The sequence below is a fragment of the Daucus carota genome, chromosome 6 (genome assembly GCF_001625215.2).
Source record: "Daucus carota subsp. sativus chromosome 6, DH1 v3.0, whole genome shotgun sequence".
NCBI lineage: Eukaryota > Viridiplantae > Streptophyta > Magnoliopsida > Apiales > Apiaceae > Daucus > Daucus carota.
In genome coordinates, this window is record NC_030386.2 from 35,900,222 (window position 1) to 35,924,157 (window position 23,936).

General features: G+C 35.2%; 6 protein-coding genes across 8 annotated transcripts; 3 read left to right on the top strand and 3 right to left on the bottom strand.

Moving 5' to 3' along the window:
- Positions 1–307: 307 nt before the first annotated feature.
- LOC108225321 (uncharacterized) lies at positions 308–2,375 on the bottom strand. The gene is made up of 2 exons (XM_017400160.2): positions 2,013–2,375; positions 308–1,702 (listed from the first exon to the last, which is right to left on the bottom strand). The coding sequence occupies exons 1-2, from the start codon at positions 2,221–2,223 to the stop codon at positions 351–353; spliced, it is 1,563 nt and encodes a 520-aa protein (XP_017255649.1). The 5' UTR covers positions 2,224–2,375; the 3' UTR covers positions 308–350.
- A 193-nt stretch (positions 2,376–2,568) lies between these two features.
- On the top strand, positions 2,569–5,966 carry LOC108225484 (uncharacterized). Of its 3 annotated transcripts, none has more exons than XM_017400355.2 (7): positions 2,569–2,723; positions 3,085–3,175; positions 4,117–4,232; positions 4,438–4,497; positions 4,576–4,641; positions 5,541–5,748; positions 5,827–5,966. In XM_017400355.2, exons 1-6 carry the CDS (start codon positions 2,667–2,669, stop codon positions 5,697–5,699), a joined length of 549 nt encoding a protein of 182 aa, XP_017255844.1. In that variant the 5' UTR covers positions 2,569–2,666; the 3' UTR covers positions 5,700–5,748; positions 5,827–5,966. The 3 variants fall into 3 exon arrangements, with proteins under 3 accessions (XP_017255844.1, XP_017255845.1, XP_017255846.1); XM_017400356.2 differs by having other exon boundaries at positions 2,597–2,723; positions 3,077–3,175; XM_017400357.2 differs by lacking the exon at positions 2,569–2,723 and adding an exon at positions 2,833–2,940.
- A 725-nt stretch (positions 5,967–6,691) lies between these two features.
- Positions 6,692–12,410, bottom strand: LOC108225181 (uncharacterized). Its single transcript, XM_017400003.2, has 8 exons — positions 12,284–12,410; positions 11,868–11,993; positions 11,280–11,360; positions 10,037–10,085; positions 9,770–9,866; positions 9,157–9,209; positions 8,908–8,970; positions 6,692–7,279 (listed from the first exon to the last, which is right to left on the bottom strand). The coding sequence occupies exons 2-8, from the start codon at positions 11,987–11,989 to the stop codon at positions 6,989–6,991; spliced, it is 756 nt and encodes a 251-aa protein (XP_017255492.1). The 5' UTR covers positions 11,990–11,993; positions 12,284–12,410; the 3' UTR covers positions 6,692–6,988.
- A 1,354-nt stretch (positions 12,411–13,764) lies between these two features.
- On the top strand, positions 13,765–16,167 carry LOC108225011 (cell division cycle 20.2, cofactor of APC complex). Its single transcript, XM_017399804.2, has 5 exons — positions 13,765–14,157; positions 14,375–14,647; positions 14,764–15,033; positions 15,135–15,716; positions 15,825–16,167. The coding sequence occupies exons 1-5, from the start codon at positions 14,059–14,061 to the stop codon at positions 15,963–15,965; spliced, it is 1,365 nt and encodes a 454-aa protein (XP_017255293.1). The 5' UTR covers positions 13,765–14,058; the 3' UTR covers positions 15,966–16,167.
- Positions 16,168–17,484: 1,317 nt separating this feature from the next.
- LOC108227055 (protein MODIFYING WALL LIGNIN-1) lies at positions 17,485–20,175 on the bottom strand. Its single transcript, XM_017402055.2, has 3 exons — positions 19,819–20,175; positions 19,130–19,332; positions 17,485–18,042 (listed from the first exon to the last, which is right to left on the bottom strand). Exons 1-3 carry the CDS (start codon positions 19,912–19,914, stop codon positions 17,730–17,732), a joined length of 612 nt encoding a protein of 203 aa, XP_017257544.2. The 5' UTR covers positions 19,915–20,175; the 3' UTR covers positions 17,485–17,729.
- Positions 20,176–21,188: 1,013 nt separating this feature from the next.
- LOC108224533 (large ribosomal subunit protein eL13z) lies at positions 21,189–23,722 on the top strand. Its single transcript, XM_017399182.2, has 5 exons — positions 21,189–21,343; positions 21,832–21,944; positions 22,101–22,234; positions 23,128–23,286; positions 23,374–23,722. Exons 2-5 carry the CDS (start codon positions 21,839–21,841, stop codon positions 23,593–23,595), a joined length of 621 nt encoding a protein of 206 aa, XP_017254671.1. The 5' UTR covers positions 21,189–21,343; positions 21,832–21,838; the 3' UTR covers positions 23,596–23,722.
- The last annotated feature ends 214 nt before the right edge of the window (positions 23,723–23,936 follow it).

Here is a 23,936-nt window from a genome sequence, read left to right on the forward strand (position 1 = left end):
TATTACATTAGCTAAAACTCTTTCTTCAATCTCGAAGGAGTAACATTTGAGAAATATGCAACTGTTTGGGCGTCGTTAGTTTATCATGGATAATTGAAAAAACTTTTTTACATTTATTAACAAATTCTATATTGATGTTAAATGTGGGTTTTTTCAAACATTATAGTTGAATAGAATATTTTAAAATTCAAAGTGTTTTTTAGGTAAAAAGATTAATTTATATAATCCTTTAACTCTCTTGATTATCTGGATGAAATGTTGAGAGGATTATAATTCCTTTAAACCTTCTCTGAGAAGAACACTACTGTTAAAATTCATAAAGGTCTTTTTATTTTATTCCTTTAAACTAGCTAAATTGTTGTTTGATTCTTTTGACATCTCCATGTGAGCTGCTTGATACTTCCATCCTCCAAGCTAAATACACCCATATCAACTCCAGTCTCGTTGCTAATTGAAGAAATATGATCCGTGAAATAAATAGAATTCCCTTGCCAACCTTGAGTATCCAAAACCGAAAAAGACAGAGAATGATCACCACCAAGAAATAGACTACGATCTCCCAGAGAATCCACTTTCACCCATCGTCTGTCATCAAAATTATATGTAAAAACATCAAAGTACTTAGTTGCATAAACCTGCTGACCATTTTCAAGAAGACTACCTATAATCCTTGTAACAAGAAGAATATCAACCCCCGATTCTACCAAATAAAGTATAATATAATTATTGACCCAAGGACGCCAGTAAATTTCTCTCGGAGGAATGTTACGAGTCATCTCGCTAAAACGAGGTGAATCAATTGTCGATGCTAACTTGGAGGTCCATTGAAAATCTAAAGCTTTTCTGACACATGCTGCTTCAAGGGAATAGAACGACGAAGACGTCAACGGGGCCTCGATCCACTTGTTGTTTTCAGGATGATAACTATCCTGCAGCAACAATTTGACTTTATTACACATTAGGAAAATGACTCCAAATCTGCCTCCGGAACGAATGGGATCTGATGTGAGACGAGTTCGATAAAATTTTCTGATAAGCATATAATGTGGAAGAGTATCAGAAGGAATAACAATCTTCCTAGCTTCAAAACAATAAGGGTTGAAGATAAATACAGAAGATTGGCGTTCTTCATCCACAACATGTAATATCAACCACCCTTTTGAACATCCAATACAATAAATATTTAAATCACCCCAGAAGTTGTTGAACTCATGGTGTAGTTTCTGACGAGCAAAGTTGAAAAAACAACATCCCCTGTTGTCTGTTGTTGACCAGATCAGATATGGAGGCTGTGAAGAAGGATTAGAGATAAGACATAAATTCAAAACAGCTATTTTCCATGAACGACATACGTGTTTGAAGCGAATAATGTCAAAACAAGTCATCCTCTTTATAACAGACTCCAAAATATCAGTATGAAGATTGGCCCAATCTGGTGAAGAAGCAGAAAGCTTCCTACGTTTGCTTGGAATAGTGTAGAAGGGTTTCATGCTTGGGTTTATAATCCTATCAATATGCAACTGCACACCACGAAGGACTTCTAAAATAAACTCATTGGTTTGGCAGGGAACCTTTGTTACTTGAAAGATATGTGAACCAAGTTTAGGCTCTGCTAATCCTACACTCAATTTGGAATTGTTTCCCTCCTCCGGTTTGGGGAGGGCAAGTACCAAAAATCTGTGCAACTCGTCAGTCATTTGACCTATAAATTTAAAAAATATAATTAGAAACATAAAAATTTGTGAAACTTCAATTCAAGCAATCAGCAAAAATTAGTCAAAAAAGTATGTCACACAAATCATAAATAATCACAACATCAGTGACATTCATATATCTACATGCCCCCTATTCATAAAAATTATATCTTTATCTTTTATATCATCAAAATCAAACAAAACAGAACTTTATTCAACTTGGGGAGTTGAGAATCATAAAAATCAAAACTTTATCTTTACAATAAAAAGTAAAACTTTATCAAGTAACTAAAAATAAACATACAATTATAGAAATACCTAAAGAGAAAGCAGTGATTTGATTTAGGGCGTGGAGGGCCGATTGAAAAGGATCGAAAGCCACGAGCTTTACAACTTTGCTAAACTCTTTGAGGTCGCTCACGCAGTTCCGAACAGCGTCAGTATTCTTTCCGATGTCTTCTGATTCATATTCATGGCAGAGAAACAGAGAATACCCTAAAGCCGCCTGGTAGAGCAGATACAACACCATCTTAGCTGAGACTTGAGAGAGAACAACGGAAGAGAGAATCTCGCCGAGAAACGACTGCACTTCTTTTTTATTATTACACTATAATTATAATCATATTATCTCCTCGATACCTAAATTTGATATAGGCCGGGGACGAACTACTCTCAAGTCTCAACCCATAGATCGATCAGTGTTTATCACTTTTTTCAGGAGGACGGGTTCTAGTTCTACTCGGATTTTAAAACAAAAAAATTGGATATTCAATTGAAATTGTAAAATACTATTTTTTGAAACATGTATTTAACTCAAATTTCTTATATTTTTTAATATTCAAAAAATGTAGAGTAAAAATATAATAAACAAATGAAATACATTAAAAAAAAAACCTCTCTCCCTGGCCAAGAATACTCTCTCAGCAATCTCTCTCTGTGCTTTGATCCAACTGTTAAAACAGAAGGTGGGTGATGGGACAAGCCTTTCGCAAGCTCTTTGACACCTTCTTCGGTAACACTGAGATGCGGGTATCTTTCCATCACTTTTTTGTTATGTAAACACCACTGCATTCCTCATCATTCTGCTCAACTCTGTGTATATATATGTGTGTGTATGGCGAAATGTATTACAACTATTACAAATCACGCATTTGAAATTGGAGAATTCGAGAGATTTATGTTTAGTGTGAGACTCATTCCGATAATTTTCGACAGTAGATATAGTTATTCAGAGGTCCAAGATTAGGTATTCTCAAAATTTGTTGTGGATTTGATAAATGTTTTGATCACATGGCGATTAGGTAGATAGATTGCATTAATCGTATGCTTCTGCTTACAACGATAATCGTTAACTGTATTTAGCAAATTAATAATATATTCAGATCGGTAGGTTGTAATGCTTGGACTGGATGCAGCTGGAAAAACAACTATACTGTACAAACTGCACATCGGAGAAGTACAGTCGACTGTTCCCACAATAGGTACACCATTCTTTGTTAGGAATTATTGTGTGTTCGTGTGTCTCCATTTGCGTGTGTGTAAAATCACTGCAAGTCAAGTTATAAAGTTAATTTTTGTGGTTCTAGATTGCTTTGGTTGTTAGGCTTAGGTATTACCGTGTACATTCGTAAAAGAGTACTTTTGGTTACCATTCTGTAGTGAAGTATGTTAAGACTGTATTTTTATTTATTTTCCTGCAGAGCTTCCATATGTTTATCATCTAATCTTTAAGTTCAAAGAAGTTTACTACTTATTAGTTGGGTCAGCTGATTGAATTTACCATGTTATTGAACTTATGGGAGGCTTGTGGAGATGTCATTCCAGTAAACATGCGACTGATTTAGCCAAAGATAACAGCTAAAATGTGGGCTGCTACTTGCTGCATCCTCCAGTCGATTCCAAAATTTTAAGATATGCTCACATGATTTAAGTGTAAATGAATTACTGGGCCTATTGTTTTCATCACACCTTTCCGTGGTTAAATTTGGTGTACATCTGGAAAGAGAACAGACCAAGACGATACATGATAAAAAAAATAATTCTTTATTAGGATCTGCTACAGATATCGAAATTTTCACAGTCATGTTGTCCTATCATTGACATGCTTAGTGCCTGAGATACTTGTGGGGCCCTTATTTTTTCAAGTCAATCTTTTGATGACAATATTTATTTTTCTTGAAGTTATTTTATTTTAAAGGGTCCCCTTGGTTGCAAGACCATACGGTCATCATATAATCCAAAACTTGATGTGGATTTCCCTATTAGTCCCTATTAGTTATTCCTAGTCCATGTGTACGATATGTATACTTTGTCTTGAAAACACTATTTGTCAATAATATTGTCTATGGTCCCTTGGGCTTGATGATGTTGAGGTTGAGTGGAAACTGATATCATCAATACATGTATTTCTTCCCCTACATAGGTTTTAATGTGGAGAAAGTCCAGTATAAAAATGTGATTTTCACTGTGTGGGATGTCGGCGGACAAGAGAAACTAAGGCCATTGTGGAGGCATTACTTTAGTAACACAGATGCACTGGTAATGAATTGCTTTGTTATATCTCAAGTGTATATTTCGGTGTTTTGTTTAATATATTTTTCTTTATATCCCACACTTGCCCAAGTAATAGCATTCTCCATTTATTTTTCCTCTTGTGGTCTTGTCCTTTTAAATTTGTGTTGATTTTTAGAAGTCATTTTGCCTAGTTTACAAAACTTTAATTTCTTGTATTATATGTGTGCAGATCTATGTTGTTGACTCTCTGGACCGTGAAAGGATTGGTAAAGCTAAGGCAGAGTTTCAGGTTATAGTCTGAATGGCGGACAATAATATTCTAATTCAGGAAAATCGTTCCTTCTTAACCTGTTTTTTATTCTTTCAGGCAATCATCAAAGATCCGTTTATGCTTAATAGTATTATCTTGGTGTTTGCAAACAAACAGGACATGGTATGCTGCTTCTTTTTTGTTTTGTAATATATTGTATATGTTATTTCAATGTGGTAAGTTTTTAATATGGAGAGGGGGTTTGGACCTCAACCTTCCACTGAATTGAGAGGGTAGATTCTACTGGGGCAAGACCTTAACAGTCATGAATCATTATATGCATTTCACTTCTCAATGAAATTAATAATATGAGGGCGGGATGCAAAAGCTTTAGGTTTATGTATGGACGGACAATGGAGTAGGTAGATCATTTTTAAGATGCACAAAACTTAGTATAAACAGTAACTTTACTCATCGACTCGTTGGTTCAGACCTATAATACTTGTAGTTTGAGCTTAAAAGTGTGCTAAAACTTTAGTAGCATTAAGCCGTTAACTATAAATATTTTGAAGAAATATGGAAGGTGGATATCCTATAAAAATTGGTAACCAGCAGCTGAATCCCATAAGGTTCGCCTTTGTAAACTCGGTTGCTTTCCCTAATCCCATTCAGTTATGTAATTCCGCGGATCTTGGAATTTTATGGTCAGTCTTGTCTAAATCAGGATGATATTACATAACTGGTGCTGGAATCTTGGTTATTAATGAAAATTGTACAGCCATTTATATTAATACTTTTATTTTGAAATTGTATGGTTTCTGTGTATGTTTTTGCTTGGGCTTTTGGTGAGAAAGTATATTAAAGATCCCACATGCAAAGATATGTAACTGTATAGTTAAAATAGGAATCAAGCTCAGCCTCCAAAATCTTTCTTTTTCTTCTTCAATTGGACAACTTGATCAATTTCGCACGGTAGCTTTACTAATGTCCACTGAGCAGATCTCTAGATTTGGCTTCTTCGGTATTTATGCAGAGTTGCTGTAAAACTAGAAGGCATGTTACTTATATAGTTTCTTCTTTAGAAAGGAGCAATGTCACCTATGGAAGTTTGCGAAGGCATGGGTCTCCTCGATCTTAAAAACAGGAAATGGCATATGCAAGCGACTTGTGCTTTAAAAGGAGAAGGCCTTTATGAAGGGTTGGATTGGTTGGCAAGCACTCTCAAGGCATTGAAGCCTTGATGGCTACATTTTATTTCTCGTCTGGCACCTCATCCATCTGATTGTCTGGGTTAGAACATCTTTATCATGTTTCTATTACAATCAGTGACAAAAGAATTTACTCACTTTTCTGTCATCTTGTTCACAGGTTTTTCCAAACATAACTTTCTGACAAATGTCAAGGTGCAGCCTTTGACAAATTTTGTGCTGGAGCTATAATGGATTTTAGATATGATCTGAAACTAACAAAAAATATAGCATGGTTGGTATACGATACGCCATTAGCTTCCCTGTATATGATTAGCCCCTGGATTGTACAAATGTTTGCCATCTCTCTTTCAAATATTGAATATCAATAGGATTAGCAAATGGCAATATATGCATTATTCAGCATCTCTTGATATTGGGATGAAGTAATCTGTCTTTCCCTTTGTTTTTGTGTAATTCGCTGTCTTGTGATTCCAGCAAAAATAATTTGTTGCCGAAGTTATAGGACTCCAGTAATCTCAGAGAGAATTGCTAATAAAAAGCTACATTATTCAATTAATAAAAATCCTTGTACCCCTACTTCTAACTGTAAAACTTTTCAACAACAATGCCAGATTTTGTTACAGGCGCGTCAATACTAAATGCCATTGATTTTGACACTATAAATCTAAGAAATGGTAGTTAATTAATATTTCAAATCTGTCTTCGGTCGTGGAGAATGAAATAATGAAATTAAAGGGAAATGATTGAGGAATAGAGGTACAAGAGGCAATTTGAGAAAAGCAAAAAAAAAATGCAGACTTTATTGATGATTAATTTACAATTGAAATGAGCAGATGGAGATTGGACTGGAGAAAGAAGCAATCCTTATCAAAGTAAGAATTGACCTCTGGTTTAAATATATTATTAATTAAATGAAGCAGAAATTTTGAACATAGACATAAAATGTAATTCAACTTTGATTCAAATTTTCACTAGTTTTATACTTCTCAAACACAACATACATCCTCTCAAATAAAACAGAATACATAAATACCAAAAATATAATATATGAAAGATTAAAATAATAACATGCTGGATCCCCACATTTTTCTGCTTGTGCTCTAATGAAATAACTGTCTCTATCATGGTACAAAGGGCCAAAACAAATGGTACATGCATATATAATGTACATACTAGACTAAAGGTTTGTCCTGTAAGAGTAGTTGGCCCAAGAACACTTGAATATTGGTAAATAATAAGATTGCCAGAAAACCTGCGACTCCATTAGTTGGAAGGAAAACATGGAGCAATTTTTTTTTTTTTGAAAAATAACTCACGAGTCATGACTCGTCAGGAGGCCTAGAAACAGGTTCCACAGTTCTACCAACTAATGCTTCAAAGGCCGACATATCCAGCATCATATTATTGCTTATTTCATTTTCAGAGGCCGTTATCTCTGACATTGCTGTCTCATCCCTGTCAACTACCATAGGCTCGACTCCATTTTGTTCCGTAGTTGTTTGTAGTTGTTGCGGCTCCTCCGTCCCCTTATCAGGTTCATTCACACTTTGTATCATAGGTGGAGGGTATGGATCAGTACTGATAGTCAATGTTGATGTCACAGACAAATTCTGCACATAAAACAAAAATGAAGGCCATTTAGCACTAGATGGGTTTTATAAGTGCAAATCAACATGACTGGTCCATCATCTTAGCTGTACCTTCTATGGCAACCTCATCTAACAATATAATAACTACCTAATTAGAAAACAACCTCAAAGTGCTTGAATGTGGGAAAAAGATCACATTTATATTTTCAGATCTCTGTTCACTTCTTACAAAACACTCATATTATCCTAACTGAGCTGGTATGAACCCCAAAACCCTAAACAAAGAGAACTTTAGCAATATATGTCTAAAATCAAAGTAGCAGGTCAGTCCACACTAAGTCTCTCTGCTAAATACAAAGAACCAACCAATTCATATCATATATATCAATAACCGTGATGACCAGTCCTCGACTAAACGCCGCTCATTTGTACTAAATCTCCTCATTCCCCTTCTATTTATGAAATCCTCCCACAATATTAACAATTCTTTTACTCCCAAATTTACCATCCACACTTACTAGACAGGGTTTCAGAAAAACGGGGAGGGGCCTCCGGAAAGCTTTGATGGCGGCAAATAAGCAGCAATGACCAATGGTGTTGTAGTGATTTGAACCCCAACACAAAAAACTGACCCCCCCCCCCCCTCCCCCCCCCCCCCCCCCCCCCCCCCCCCCCCTCTATATACATAAGGCTGGTGTATTTACTAGATATGGGGTTCTTCTAAAACCTTGTTTAGTATGTGGATGGTAAATATGGGAATTGGGGTATAAGAATTATGAACATTGCACGTTGGGGGGCGGGGGCGGGGGTGGGGGGTTGGTCAGCTGCAGTTAATTGATGACTTGCCATCACAATTATCAATAAACCTTAAAAACCTCAACTCAATTTTTTTATATATGTATGAAATGAATTGGTTGGTTCTTTGTGTTTAACAGAGAGATAGAGAGATATAGAGGGAATAGACCTACCATACATCAAAGAATATATTATAAGTAGGGTAAAATTAAAGTGTGAGGCCTAGACCTACTAAATATCACTTATTTAAATCATAGTTGCCCATATATGGATTCCTCCCTTTATATTTGTTCTTTTTATATACTTAATCATCTACCCTAAGACAGTCATTTACTCGGGGTCATTTTGTGTAATCCCAACTATACAGTCATCACGATTACTATACAATATCAATATACTGCACTATATAATTAGGAATTATATAGACTATATCATGTCAGACAAAGGTCCACAAGTAAGCTCATATATAGACTATGTATCATGTCAGAGAACGGTCCACGAGTAAGCTCATATATTAGCCAAGTAGACCCACCATATGCAGATTACATTTGAACATTGATTTTGGGGAAGAACATGGCAATGACAAATTCACACTACACTCACAAGCAACATTACATTTGTGTGGCTTAGTGCCATGACTAGCATTCCTGATAGAGTCAAGAAAGTGACAGGGGTATGCCAGATCTAAATCTTAGTACATAAACTTTTAACAATAATATGAAATACTATGTTATAATTAAGAATATATCCCAAGCAATTGTTAATAGCTAAGTTAAAATGTTTGCATAACAATAACAAGTGAGAGGTCCATGCAAAATAAATCACCTACTTGATATTTTAGGTTTTAATTCTACCTTTTCTAGTGCAAAAGCAAGCCTTGAAAGATTTGGATAGATGCTTCTTGCAGCCAATAATATCTGTCATGAATTAAATAATTAAGTCAAAACAAAAAGTGCACATCTAAAAAGGAAACACAAATATTGAATTCCAAGTGCTACTTTCCTTTTATCTATAAAGCGTATAACCATGCTTGTTTAAATTCCAAGAAACATGAACTTGGAAAAAAATAGTGAAACCTCACATACAAGTAAAACCAAAAGTACCTCGGAAAGCCTTTGAAGGGTAAAAGGTGGACCGTCAACAAAACTATGAAGATCTGCAATAAATAAAAAAAATGAATACAGTGCATATAAAAGCAAAATGAATTCTGTGCACATAACCAAAATGAAACTTCACTTGATCAGCATAAACCGAAACAGAAGAGGGATACCCGTAATAGTAGTTACTACTACATAGTACGATAAGTCAATAACTAGAAGTTCTGGTCAGTGATAGTCAATTAGTAACATCTGGAATGAGATTGCAGAAAAGGCATCTCTCTTTTAGAGACTAGCACCAGACACTCTCTATGACTACCTGCCAAAGCTAAGGTTGCTCTTACTCCTCTGAACTATTCTGAGTATTCTCCCAATTATCTTTCTATATTTCCACCACAATTCTCCACTTCAATTCTACAGTTCCTGATATCCTTTCTTCACTAATCTTTCCTAGCTAATATCTTTTGTACATGAAATAGCTAAATACTTTTAAATAGTTAATGACAGTATAAACAGTATATCAGAAAGAATCAAAGGCCACAATGTCACCGGACACTACTTGTTTAGATATACCATAATCAGTTTAAATAACCAGAGAAGGTAAAATAAGTGGAAGTACCATTATCCAACCTTTTGACCAACTCCACATAAGTCTCTCCTAACGACGAAATTTGTTGCTCACTTGTCATTTTTGCCTCTGGATACTCCGAGAGAACCTAAATTTAAGTTGATACGCATTAGGAACAAATACAAGGTCCAATCTCCATGTCAAAATAAGGACACAATATGCTTTAGCAAACAATAATCATGTGCTTATATTTACACACACGCTTGAAACCATATTTAGTACTACAATAAAATGCCTGACTGAAATGCTTCTGTTTACCTGCTTCAGATATAAGGAAAGCATGCTCTTCAATTCATCCCAATCATGCCTGAGTGGTATAATACAAAACTTGAATTAATCAAATCATCATGCAAACAACTCTATGTATGGTCATAACTCATAAGATTATTGTAGAACTTTACAGACTGTAATCTCCATATATAAATGCATTATAGGTTACAAGGTAAGCTGGATCATAAAGATACACATGTATGAGCATCAAGTCAAACGATGTTTTAACTTTTAATGAGAATGTGCAAAATGTATGAAATTTGGTGCCAGCACAACCGGGGAATCCAAACTTGAAATTTTAAAATTTTATATTGCACGCGGCTGCCAACCAGTAACAAAAGATGGGCTGGTGAGATTGGGAACATCAGCAAATATAACATGTAAACTTTTTAATGTAACGGACAAGACTAACTCTCATCTCTTCTTTGACTGTGCGTGTCTATGCTAGGAACAATAATCATGCATGCCCAGTTACAATTATAAAACTCTCTTCCCCACATAATTGATCACCGCAGTTTCTTTCCTGTGAAAATATTTTTGGCCTGCCCAAAAAGCTCAATCTTACGTCCATCGTATATAATACTATCATATTTGGCAGAAAAGAAATATACAGCATTATGATATTACAACCGCAGAGCAGATTGTTTGGCTCATTAAAAGAAGGATCCTTCCGAAGCAGCTACTGCTACCAACGATAACTATTCAAGTTTGAAAGTGAAATTGTGATTGTTCCAATCCATAAGTTTCTGTAATTTGGTTTTTATTTACTTAATTTAATATGCACCCCTTCCCTCCCCTACCCCAAAACATATACCAGCATGTAGCCAGGCTGTGGATTTTGTGCACTCTAGGGGGGCACAGAGTTGCAAAAGTACGAAACTGAGATCACTATGGTCGCCAATGTTTTTATGCTATTATGTAATGAGGGTAAATCAGGCCCTTTTAAGTATTTAAGTAGTCTCTTGAAGTCCAACTCCACCAAACTACAGAAAAACAATAGTTTGAAATCTGAAATTTGTGCAGGTAACACCAGACCAAACATGAGATTTTTCGGATTTACACCATGCCGGATTATATCTAATAAATGTTAAATGAACTTTTATATGGCTAGTAATCCACATTAACCTGAATATCAATGCCTATAAAGCATATACTGGTATCATATATTACAATACTATACAGACAACAAGGATACAATAAACGAAGTCATTATATAAAGTTCTAACCATACCAAAACTTGCCAGTAGCTGCTATAACTTCCAGCATGCTTTTCGCTTCTTCTTCAGCTATCTTATGCTTGAATTCCATTTCCCTGAAATTTCCAAGCGTGAAAAAGAATTAATACGAAACTAACCATGCCATTATGCCAATGTAATCTGCTTGAAGTAAACTTTTAAAAACAATAATTGACTAAAAATAAAATGTTAAGAATTACGAAAATTATGCCAAATAACTGATTAGTACACAGTCATTTTATTTCACCGACAAGCATATTTTCAGCTGAATATTACATCAATTATAAACTACAAAACTGTATTTAATACGTTGACATCCAATACCAAATTGAAAAAAATGTTACCAGTCAAAAATACTGTTGCCTAGTTACAAACTAAATACCATAGATGCTTTAAAACTCTATCAAATATTAACACTTATCAAAATCTACTGTAATCCTTATTTCAACAGTTTAAAGGGCCTATACGTAATTACAAAACCTTCAACCATCACATAATCCCGAATATAAATACTTAGCAATAGAACAGTTACATCACATTTTCTAATATATTCAAATACAACACTAAAACTTAAAAAAATGTACCTATCGTTCGGGGGACTAGAAACTGTATTGTCGTGGTTCTGGTCCACAACATCGGAAGTAATGACCGACGGAAGCTCTACATTTTCAGTCAATGCTGAATTTTCTACTGGTGTCTCCATCATAAGCCTTGCATTCATAAAAAATTATAAATACATCAATCAAATCGAAAACACGAGAGATACATGTCGTAATTCAATATTAACTTATTATATAACATACACTATGAAATTAAATTATCACTAAATACACTGAGCTCAGCCTAGATTTAATTAACTCTCGGGAGTTAAAAAAACATACATGAAATCATAACCCTAGGTTTTTAGTTCAGTAGAAATTAATTATAATGATAAAGCAGACTTTTAATTTGATAAATATAAGCAAATTTGTTATAAGAAAAAAGAGGTGAGAGAGTTTACCAGAGAGATTGTAGCAGTGAAGTTGAAGAGAAGAGTGTGAAACCGAGCTGGTACCAGCTCCGAGAGTCTTGTTACAGGTTGATGTTTGCTCTACGACGTCGTTGCATTCGTTGGCGGCCCCCGCTGTAATTGTCCAATAAGTTTCTAATCTTGTGATATAAAAAGGGTTAAAAACTTTTGTTCTCGTAGAAATCGAGCTGCATATATTGCAGCTTTAAGAGTTTTTATTTTTATAAAATCAAAATTTTAAAAAACTAACAATAATATGAATCGAAAATAGTAATTAATCGGGTAAACTATCAATTCATAATTTATCATAAATATATTGAAGGTTTTTTAAATAAATCAGAGACTTTTAATCAAAACGTAATATTATCGTTGAACTTGTAGAATATTTTTCAAAATTAATCAAGAATTTTTCAATAAAAAAACACTAATATTAACACATTATTTTGTTTCAACTAATAATCTATTAATTATAACTAACATTTAAAATTGGAATCGTTTCTAATCTATCGATTATCGATGATATCAGTCTAAGAGTGGTGTATTGAAATGAGATTTCATAGCATTTTTTTTTCATTCATGAGATCCGAGGGTATTCGATTGGGATTGTTTGAAATCCATTAAAAGCTTGAGGTGTTCGATTGGGATTTTAAATTATGCTACAAAAATTTGTGGTATTCAACTGGGATTGTTTAAAATCCATTAAAATCTGATGATATTCAATTGAGATTGTTTAAAAACTATTAAAATCTAATGGTATTCAAATGTTGATGGATTTTTTTGATTTCATAAAATGATGGATTTTATGGCATTCTTTAGTGTATCTTAAGTTTTTTGAAATCCCACCAAAATCTTTGGGATTTTGAAATATTGTGCTTAAATCCTATCAACTCTGCGACATTCTATTAAAAATCCACACAAAATCAAAATCACATACAATTCATTAAAATGCATAAACTAAAAACAATTCATTCTATTAAAAATCTACACAAAATCAAAATCACATGCAATTCATTAAAATTAGACTAAAACAATCCATTAAAATTTTAATCGAATACACCCGTAAGGTTTTCGGGAATGCTCGGGACGAAAGAAAAGGAAACACCTGCATACAAAGCTGATGTTATTGGTGGCCCATTAACTTCTTCTTCTTGTTTTTTTTTTTAATATAATCCACCGCTAAAACGTTAAAAAATTATATTAGAGATAATTCGGGAATACAATACACTTTGTTTTTTTTTTTTTTGTCTTGTCATAAAAACGGTTGTATTAAACCAAATCGAAAGTTACAAATCCGGATGGATAGAGTTTCCTATGTTTTAATTTTGTTAGTCGTGCAATATTTTAGGATTTCGGATTATAACAGGTCCAAAATAAGATAAATTTTGTTCAGACACAAAAGCCCACAACATGAAAGGGTATCTCTGTCAATTGAAATCACAACGGGTCTGTAATCTGTATCGTGAGTATTAGGCCCAAAATCAACTAGCCGTTGTAAACCCTAATCAAGTGACTATAAAAATCTCTAATCTCCTTTCTCATAATCACAATTGCGCCTCAAAATTCAACAAGCGATCATTAATCAATCTTAATATTGTCGAGCCTCCTTAATCTTACCAGCTCCTCGTCTTAATCTCCTTAATTTTGTTTCGTCTTTGTTTTGATTACATCTGCTTTGTGCTAATATTTGTTTTGCAGGATCTTTAATTTCGTTGTTGTGTGTGATTTTTTTTTTATATTTGTATCTATTACTTGTTGTTGCTAACCCTATGGATGCAGAATCAGTACATTCCTCTTCTTCCAGCAAGGCTCATTCTCGATGCCCTCTCCAAGAACAGTTTCTTCAACGGCGAAATTCTCGAGAAAATGTATGTGCAATTCCTGTCTGTATCAATTTCAATCCGTGTATTTGAATTTTTATTTGTGTTTTATTAGAGTTTTGATGCTCAATTTGTCGGGGATTGCGATTTTTCGGCTTTTTTTTGTTGATGATTAGGATAAAGTCTTAGATTTTTGTAGAATGTTTGTTTATATGCACTTGTGGATGATTATTCTGATGGTTCTGTAATTGGTTGAGATTTGCAGTTGGATAGGTTTATACCGAATAGGTCGGCTATGGATTTCGATTATGCACATTATATGCTGACAGAGGCAAGGAAAGGTAAGGAAAATCCAGCTGTGAGTTCGCCATCTAGAGAAGCTTATAGGAAGCAGCTAGCGGAGACTTTCAACATGAATAGGACACGGATTTTGGCTTTTAAAAACAAGCCTCCAACACCAGTGGAGACTGTTCTAAGTGACTGCTCCTCAGCAGCCGTTCACCAACCTAAGCCCAAGACCCGTCGTTACATTCCACAGGTGGTGATTTAGTTTGATTGACTTGAGATTTCGTTTTTATATTATGTTTTGTGTATGTGCCTTATGTTGATTTTTGTGTGTTGACGTTCTGGTTGGTGTTTTGGTTGGTAATGCAGACGTCGGAGAGGACATTGGATGCTCCGGATCTTGTGGATGATTACTACTTGAACTTATTAGACTGGGGAAGTAGCAATGTTCTCGCAATTGCTCTTGGAAACACAGTGTATCTGTGGGATGCTTCTAATGGTGCTACATCTGAATTAGTGACACTTGACGAGGAACTTGGTCCAGTGACAAGTGTTAAATGGGCTCCAGATGGGCGCCACATTGCTGTTGGTATGAACAACTCTGAGGTTCAGCTTTGGGATTCAACTGCCAATCGACAGGTTAGTCAGTTTCTTTTGGTATTTTTGGATCAATCTTGGAAGTGATATTATAACGAAGTACATAGTCTAATAGTTTATTTGTATATGGGATCAATCTGCAGCTAAGGACATTGAGAGGATGCCACAGTTCCCGAGTAGGAGCACTTGATTGGAACAATCAAATACTAACTACCGGAGGAATGGATGGTCAGATTGTTAACAACGATGTAAGAGTTAGAGATCATATTGTTGAGACCTATAGAGGACACCATCAAGAGGTCTGTGGACTAAAATGGTCAGCCTCTGGCCAGCAGTTAGCCAGTGGAGGCAATGATAATCTCCTCCACATATGGGATAGATCCACCGCGTCTTCAAATTCTCCAACACAGTGGCTTCACCGGCTCGAAGATCATACAGCTGCTGTGAAAGCTCTAGCTTGGTGTCCGTTTCAGGCAAATATGCTTGCATCTGGAGGAGGTGGTGGTGATAGGTGCATCAGATTTTGGAACACCCACACTGGTGCTTGCTTGAATACAGTTGACACAGGCTCACAGGTCTGTTCACTTCTGTGGAATAAGAATGAGCGTGAGCTGCTTAGTTCTCATGGTTTTACCCAGAATCAGCTTACTCTTTGGAAGTACCCATCAATGGTCAAAATTGCAGAACTTACTGGCCATACATCCAGAGTACTCTTCATGTCTCAGGTACATATCAAACTACTATATTTAATATTGTTTTACGATGACAGAAATGTAATATTCTATCTATTCTTAGCTTCTTATTTTGACTTCAATGGTTTGTCTTTTTTGCAGAGCCCAGATGGATGTACTGTTGCATCTGCAGCAGGAGATGAAACTCTCAGGTTTTGGAATGTTTTTGGAACTCCTGAAGTGGCAAAACCTGCACCTAAAGCAGCCCCAGAGCCATTCGCTCACCTGACTCGCATCCGGTGAAATTGGTTCAATTTGTATTTTCTTGCATACAGAACAGTGCTGTTTATGATCAAACACTTGTATAGTTTTATGGAGACACTTGTATAGTTGTATGGAGACGTAGACGTACACCCATTGTGACGATGATTGTAACAAAAATTTTATTTTCCTTTATGAGAAAGTTAACACTTTGAACTAAAAAATTATGGCTTTTCCTTTTTTACATAGTTCTAAAAGTGAATCTGGCAGACAATTGACAATTTACCTATCTGGAAAAACACAACCGGTGTTTGATAATATATAAAATTACATTGCTGATCAGTATATACCTGCTAAGGAAGCGTGTCGATTAGACTTGCATGTAAAATAGTTGCCATGTCCTCAAAGTAAGTTCTAGTTGCCTTTCTGATTTATGTACAATAGCACTTCTACTAAGAGAGGGAGGGATTGTACTCTCTTGGTGATAAGCAACAACCATTCAAGGTTGCGATTTGTATTATTAAGCTATTATGCTCGTGAAGGGGGAATTTGGTTGCTTTCTTGTCTCAGTGATTTGAAGCATATGTTGGAGTGTTGTTTCTTCAAACTGCAGTAGTTGGTGCTGTTCCTAAGTGGCAGGTGAGAACTTTATGCAGTCATTAACTGAAAATTTTTAAGATAAATTTAGTCATATTAATCTTTAATTTGTTTTGTTTGCTCTCCGTATGTTTACTTCCTGCTGTGGCAGACACTTGTGGAATACTTCTGATAGTTATGGCCACTGGAAATTTTTTCAAAACGGTGCAGACTCTATTGGTAAAATCTCGGTTCAAGGCAAAGAAGAAGAAAGGTAAAAGCAAGTAAATGTATAGTGTGAGATTGACAGAGGTTTTGTGGTCAGCAGACCATTTTATAGTTTGGGTCTTGGGGGGAATGGATGTTACACTCACTTTTTCCAAAAGCAAATCTCTACCCATGTCACTCCTATTTATGCCTTACAATGCTATTGATGTTAGGGAGGGTGATCTTGGATACCATGAAACAGAGTTTGTTAATTTCAAGAAAAAAAAAAAGAAAAAGAAATAGACACAGTTTTGTTATAGTTGGTCATGATAGTACCGATTACTTTCTTGTGAAACTAACTACTAGTGAGCTTCTAAACATTTGTTATGCTTATGCATTAAAATATTGAAGTTGGTATCTTTTTTTTTATAAGAGTTGGTTATGCTGAAACCTGCACCTAAAGCAGCCCCAGAGCCATTTTCTCAGTTAAATCGCATCCGGTGGTCCAAAGACATGTCAATTTGTGACGATGACTCAAGTAAAAATTTAATTTTCCATCATGAACATAAGCTTTTGTTTTCTTGAGTACTGAGTGATATTTCATGGACATCAATAGTATAGCTTGGACCAGAATTGGTTAAATGAACTAAAAAGTTGGTTTTTACAGTGTTAGTTTTGCGGTTTACGGGTGAAACAATTTAACAATCTTTACTAACACGACTAGTCTTTATTCTCGTCAAAAAATGGAAGATGAGGTTTCAGCTTATACAATTAACTCCCATAAATTGAATTATCCTGCACAGAAAATTATAGGCGTGCAATGAATATAAATTATAAAGAGAAACTTTTTGCATCATTACATTAAGATAAGTTGAATTTTGCGTCATTACAGGTTCATTTGTAATATCTAGAAATAAGCAAAAAAGCTGTTTACAATCAAAATCAGCCTAGAGAAAGAAGATATTAAACTATCTGTTGCCTCATATAACTGTCATCATGAACATATACGGCAACCTGTGACCTCTATTGAGGAAGCTGAGCTTGTTCCATGGCAGTGCCAGGTTGTTGAGGAAGCTGCAGTTGTGCCAAGGGAATGCCAGGTTGTCCAGGAGCAGAAGGTGGAGTCCAATCATCAACTCTGTTCTTATCCGATTCCACCTTTATATATGACACGATTCCAAGAACAACTGTTACAAGGGACAATACGGCAGCTATAGGGAATACTCCACTCTTTACAACATAGCAAGAATAGTCTCCATATGCAGACTCTTCACCATGTTTATAATTGAGTGCTGCGCCAATTAGCAATAAAAGAACAGCGGCTGCAAATGTGAACCTGCCATATGTTTTACATATATAACTCAGAACTCCTAGTGATGTATTCAACACATTTTTGGGGCAAGGTCAATGGCAGAATTGAAAATAATAACAATAATTAAAGAGAGGCAAGATAAAGATTACAGATTAATAATAACAACAAATCATATGTTCCAGGCTGGTGGTTCTGCACCCAAAGATTTGGCAACTGCGACTCAAGTCACAAGATCATACATGCCTATTTTTCATGAGCTTGTTCAGGTCACAGAGGAGAAGAAGTCATTCAACACCTATCCAAATTTGTGCAGAAAGTACATACGGACATGTGTCATCTTGGTGCTGGATTAAAGGGAGCTGGAGAGAGGCTTATAAGAAGAGAAGAAATACAGTGTTATATTGTTCTAATCTCATATCCAGGTACAAATTTTAAATTTGAAGACTTATATATGTTTAATTATAGAGGGTTTCAGTGTATAGAATCAGTACCATTTGACTTATGGAAAACGGTAAAGTTTGGAGTACAGATTCCATTTTGCTAGCAAGTTTTTCCTTTCCTAAGTGCCAGATTAAATTCTCTAATAAGTATTAAATTAGCGTCATTGAATATTATGATCAAAGCTAAGAGTATCTGCGTTGATACTTTACCTATTTCATGTAGATATTAAAACATAAATACCTCCCCTTCGTTTTTACCCTCAGCCTCCTATTTTCACTTATGTCAGAGTTTAGTATCCAATGAGCTACACCCAAAAGTTTAATATACTAATATGCAACTGCAGAACTTGTCTTTAAGCTCTACATAATATCATCACCATGCTTCTACGTCCCAACGGTCATCCAAAATTATACCTTTCTTTCAGGGAAGTCTCAGTCCCAACCACCGGTATCTTCCCTTTTATATACATAATAGTCTATCAAACTGCACAACTAGATATATCTATATTTGTATCCCTTGAGTGTTGTATCTTTACTAGTAAACTAGCAATTTAATAGAAAATTGATTCTGCATATACAAAAGAGTGAAGAAAGGCTGACATATCAATTAATTTATATTAATAAGTAGAACCAGAAAATCCTCCAAGCTAAAAAAAGATTTGCATGATTACCATGATATTGAAGAACAGAATAGAGCCGTCATCAGTGTAGAGTCAAACCGAAATTGTTCATTTCTGCAGCACAGACATCTAGTCGCAATATTGATCACAGTCTGAGCAATTATCAGTGCCGCCGCAGCGGTCAATCCCAAAGCCATAGCCGGACTGCTGGGAAATATACATTGAGATGTAGCTACGTCATTTACCTCAGTTCCCTGCCATTCAACAACAAACTTGTTGTTAACATATTGAATCGGTTGATAACTATACAAGTTAGCCAAGTTACGATGTTTAAAAGCGTGTATACGATAATTAAAACTCTATTAGATAATTTAACAGTTGAGACTTGAGAGAGCTCAAGTATGCACTTGAAGCAAAGAACAAATTTATTAGACAAAAATAAATTATAGGACATACATTCCCTGATTCCCAGGTGAAGGGAATATCTTTAAAAAAAATTGTAATCATAAAATAACACCAAAAACCACTTCTAAATTCTACTGCCCAGGTTGATTATAGACTATACAATCGGTTTGATTGAGGGGCGTAACAAAATTTACCCCCAAATCACTCTAATTCACATAAATTTTACAAAACAACAATATAACTTGGAAAAAATGACACTCAAATATAACAAATATATTTGAGAAGACCTAAAATATATACGATATCAATAAAAAATGGAAAAATCAATAATATACCTTGACCCTTTTGACCTCGGCAACAAAGCTCAAAGCAGCGGCTAAGCACCCTAAAAATCCTGTAATTATACATATCGTCGTAACTTTTTTCTTCATCGCCGCGATTCTATCTACCTGTTTCTAGATTCCACTCTCTCCTTAATTTTTCTCTGCGATTCTCTACTGCTATATCCAGGCCCCTTGTCTATGTAAAATGTACATATAATAAAAACAATTAGGAAAGGTGTCACTGAATACCGTAAAAATTGATTTATGTGAAATTACTTTTTTATCCTTGTATATATTAAATGTTTGTTAGCCTAATAAATGCAACAGGTAAACTATATACTACAATATTAAATATAGCTGACATCATTATCATAATAGACATTATAAAGTATAATGATAATGATATGAATTGTGATTATATAATAAGATAAATTAATTTTTAAGTTAGAACATTATTTTATTTTTAAATTTTAGTAGTTCTGTAGTGACAAAGAAAGGAGGTACCATGGTCACAAATGTAGGTTGATCTTAGTATTGTCATCTCGAAACAATGTTATGCTATTTATGCTATTTCACTCAATACACAACTACAGTGTACTGTATGATCGAGTCGAGTCGAACACTGTCAAACTCGAGTTCGATCGAATCTTTAATTTCAAGTTCGAAATTCGGCTTACAAAGAGTTTGATGGACTCGAATTCGACTCGAAAACTCAAATCGAGTCATTGACAAAAACTCGAAATATGATTTGTTCGGCTCGAGTTCAATTCGATTTCATATATAAAATACCGATCATAAACACACACAAATTGAAAAATAAACAAAATTCAGCAAAACATCTGTTACACCTAACTACTAACTAGTATTCCGCCATATTTATAAAACATCTCTATAATTAAATTAGTAAAACAAACAAATTTGGGTGGAACTTTTAAATTATGATCAACGCTCACATTTGATGTATGGTTTATGAAAAATATCACTAAATATTTTTTTTGAAAAAGCTCACTAAATATTTTAAAAAGATGCGCCAAGCAAATATATTCATAACTGAATGTCAATATCAATATTACATGCACGAGTTTATTTTCTCATTTTATTATTTTGGTTTTCATAGTTTCTTTTCAAATTTTAATAATATTATTCTCCCAACTATACGTTACAAAATTGTTATTTTGATTTTGAAGAATAGATACACAAATACGAAAATATAAGCACACATTCAGTGTCAGACTGTCAGTGTTGCATTCGGCGCAAATTCATCAGGTGACGTGGAAGTCTACAGATACAGTTCAAGAATGAACTTAGTCGGGCCCAAGAATAACACTGTTAATTTGATAAACTGGGCTGCAGATATATGCATTAAAGCCCAAGACCAGAAGTGAAGCATTAGCCAGGCCCATGAAACCCTAAAATCGCAATCCGTTAAAATTAGGTTTTTCGCCATAAAAACCACAGAGGCGGCCATATTAAGGCTTACAGGAGGCTGTGCTTTATCAAATCCCCCACCCTTGTTGATTGCTTCCACATTTCACCTGTAAGTATCTTTACTTCATGTTTATATGTATCTATGTTGTATGTATTCTTAAGGTATATTTGTTGATGCTGTATGTATAGTTTACGATTTGTGATTCCTTGTATGTATATTGTGTGTCATTTTAAATTATGTGACATTTGTTACAGTATGTGTTTGTTTAAAATTCGGAATATGTTGATCATAGATTATGAAATTGATATGTATTTATTTGTGTGATTTTATTGTCTATAGCAGTGTTTGCTAATAAGCTTTGTTAATTTTGAGTGGAAATTTGAATTATGTAGTTGGCAGTGGAATTTGTTTGATTTTAGAATTGTGCTGATTTATATAGTCGATATTTAGGAAAAAGAAGCCAGAAGGTTGTTTTGTGATGTTTAATATCTTGCTTAATTCTCCGAGAGCTTTAGTCACGATAATCTGTTAATTCACAAATACGTATGTGTGGTGTATGCTTAAAGATGTTAATGTTTTACTGTTTTGTGTTATAGGTAAGAAATGAAGCATAACAATGTTATTCCCAATGGCCACTTTAAGAAGCATTGGCAGAACTATATCAAGACCTGGTTTAACCAGCCAGCTCGCAAGACCAGGAGAAGGAATGGTAAGACACTCTTTCTCTAGATTTGGTCTGGCAATCACATTTCAGGATTAATTTCTTTGGTTTCTGATCAGTAAGGTTACAACGAAAAGGTGATTGCCAATCACTGGTGATGAATAATCGATATTAATATTTTGTTATCTTTATTGATTTATCCAGCAAGGCAAAAGAAGGCTGTAAAGACCTTCCCTCGTCCAACAGCTGGACCTCTTCGTCCCATTGTTCATGGGCAGACACTCAAGTACAACATGAAAGTTAGGGCTGGCAGAGGATTCTCTCTTGAGGAGCTCAAGGTAGGCTACCTACAGAGTTCCTTTTGATCAATATATTTCATTCCTTCTGATCAATATATCCCCCCCCCCCCCCCCCCCCCCCCCCACCCTCCCCCAGGGAAATCCTGGCCTAAACACCTTGTCGAACAAACTAGTTTGTGAAGTAAATCATTCTTTGCCAAGTTACTACTATATATCTATTAAGCCAATATATATATATATATATATATATATATATATATTACATTAAAGCCACATTTTCATGCCTAGTCAGCTTGTACATAGTTAAACATCCTAATCCTAATGTTACTGAGATGAAAGGTATTGTTGATCTAATATAGATGTTGATTTTGAAATCTGTACTTTAACTCTCATGTGTTACCATGGTTATGAGGGGCAACTCTACATAGGCTGCTGCCACCCCCATAAAGAAGTGGGGATTCGGTATTTTTATTGAGTAACCTTTAGTATTGCCAAATCCATATATGCTATATGTACGCCCACATGGGTATGTATGTGTTCTGCGGTGGTGGAGTCTTTGAGTACCAGCCATGGGCATCTATTATCTAAATAGAAAAAGCTGGTTCACAGTGTATGAAAGGCACTTTACTCTTTACCTACTGGTCTTTGTGAAATAACTGTAGTGGATAAAAGACAGTAATAAAATAACTATGATTCTATAGAAACAGCCAAACAGGTATATTTACTCCGAAAGGTCATGTTCATGTATTTGGGCTTGATTTCATGCAAATGCTATTCACTTGCATCACCTTGTCAAGGTGATGTAGTTCCTTAAACCACAGTAACCTTTTATATAAATCCCCATCCAAAATCTCCAGTTTGATCTTTTAAAATTCCCCTGTATCTTTACTTCTCTACTCTGTCCTTACGTTAATTATTTGATCTACTACTAGGCTGCAGCTATCCCTAAGAAATTGGCTCCCACCATTGGCATTGCGGTTGATCATCGTCGCCGCAATCGCTCCCTGGAGGGCTTGCAGACAAATGTGCAAAGGCTGAAGACGTACAAGGCTAAGCTTGTTGTCTTCCCAAGACATGCACGCAAGTTTAAGGTACTAAAGCTGATCTGGTTACGAAATTAACCAGTGAACGATTCTTGATTGTTCTTTGGAAATATCTGAACTAAAAATCTGTTTCAGGCTGGTGATTCTGCTCCTGAGGAGTTGGCTACTGCAACTCAAGTCACAGGCTCATACATGCCTATTGCACGTGAGAAACCAGCTGTGGAACTTGTTAAGGTTACCGAAGAGATGAAGTCATTCAAGGCCTACTCCAAACTTCGTGCAGAGAGGACAAATGAGCGTCATCTTGGTGCTAGATTGAAGAGAGCTGCTGAGGCTGAGAAGGAAGAGAAGAAGTAGAGTGTTCTACTGTTCCAGTCTTCCATGTTTTGTCTTCTCACATTATGAATTTGATCAACCGACTTGCTTAATTATCTTAGGACACATCTTTTTATATTATATCAGCGATGGAGTTTCTATGCGTGGATGCAGTTTGTTCAATTTATGAATTTTTTGCTAGTATGAAGACTTTCAGTTACGAGAGATCCAATATATAGAATCAAGGGTACGGAATTTAAAAATCGTATCACAACTATAAATTTGTCTTGAAACAAAAAAAGAAATGGAACTACTGTTTGTGGCAAGTATTCTCCCCCAAGTTTACGGAACGTCTTTTTTGTGGAATGCGTAATCGTTTTTTC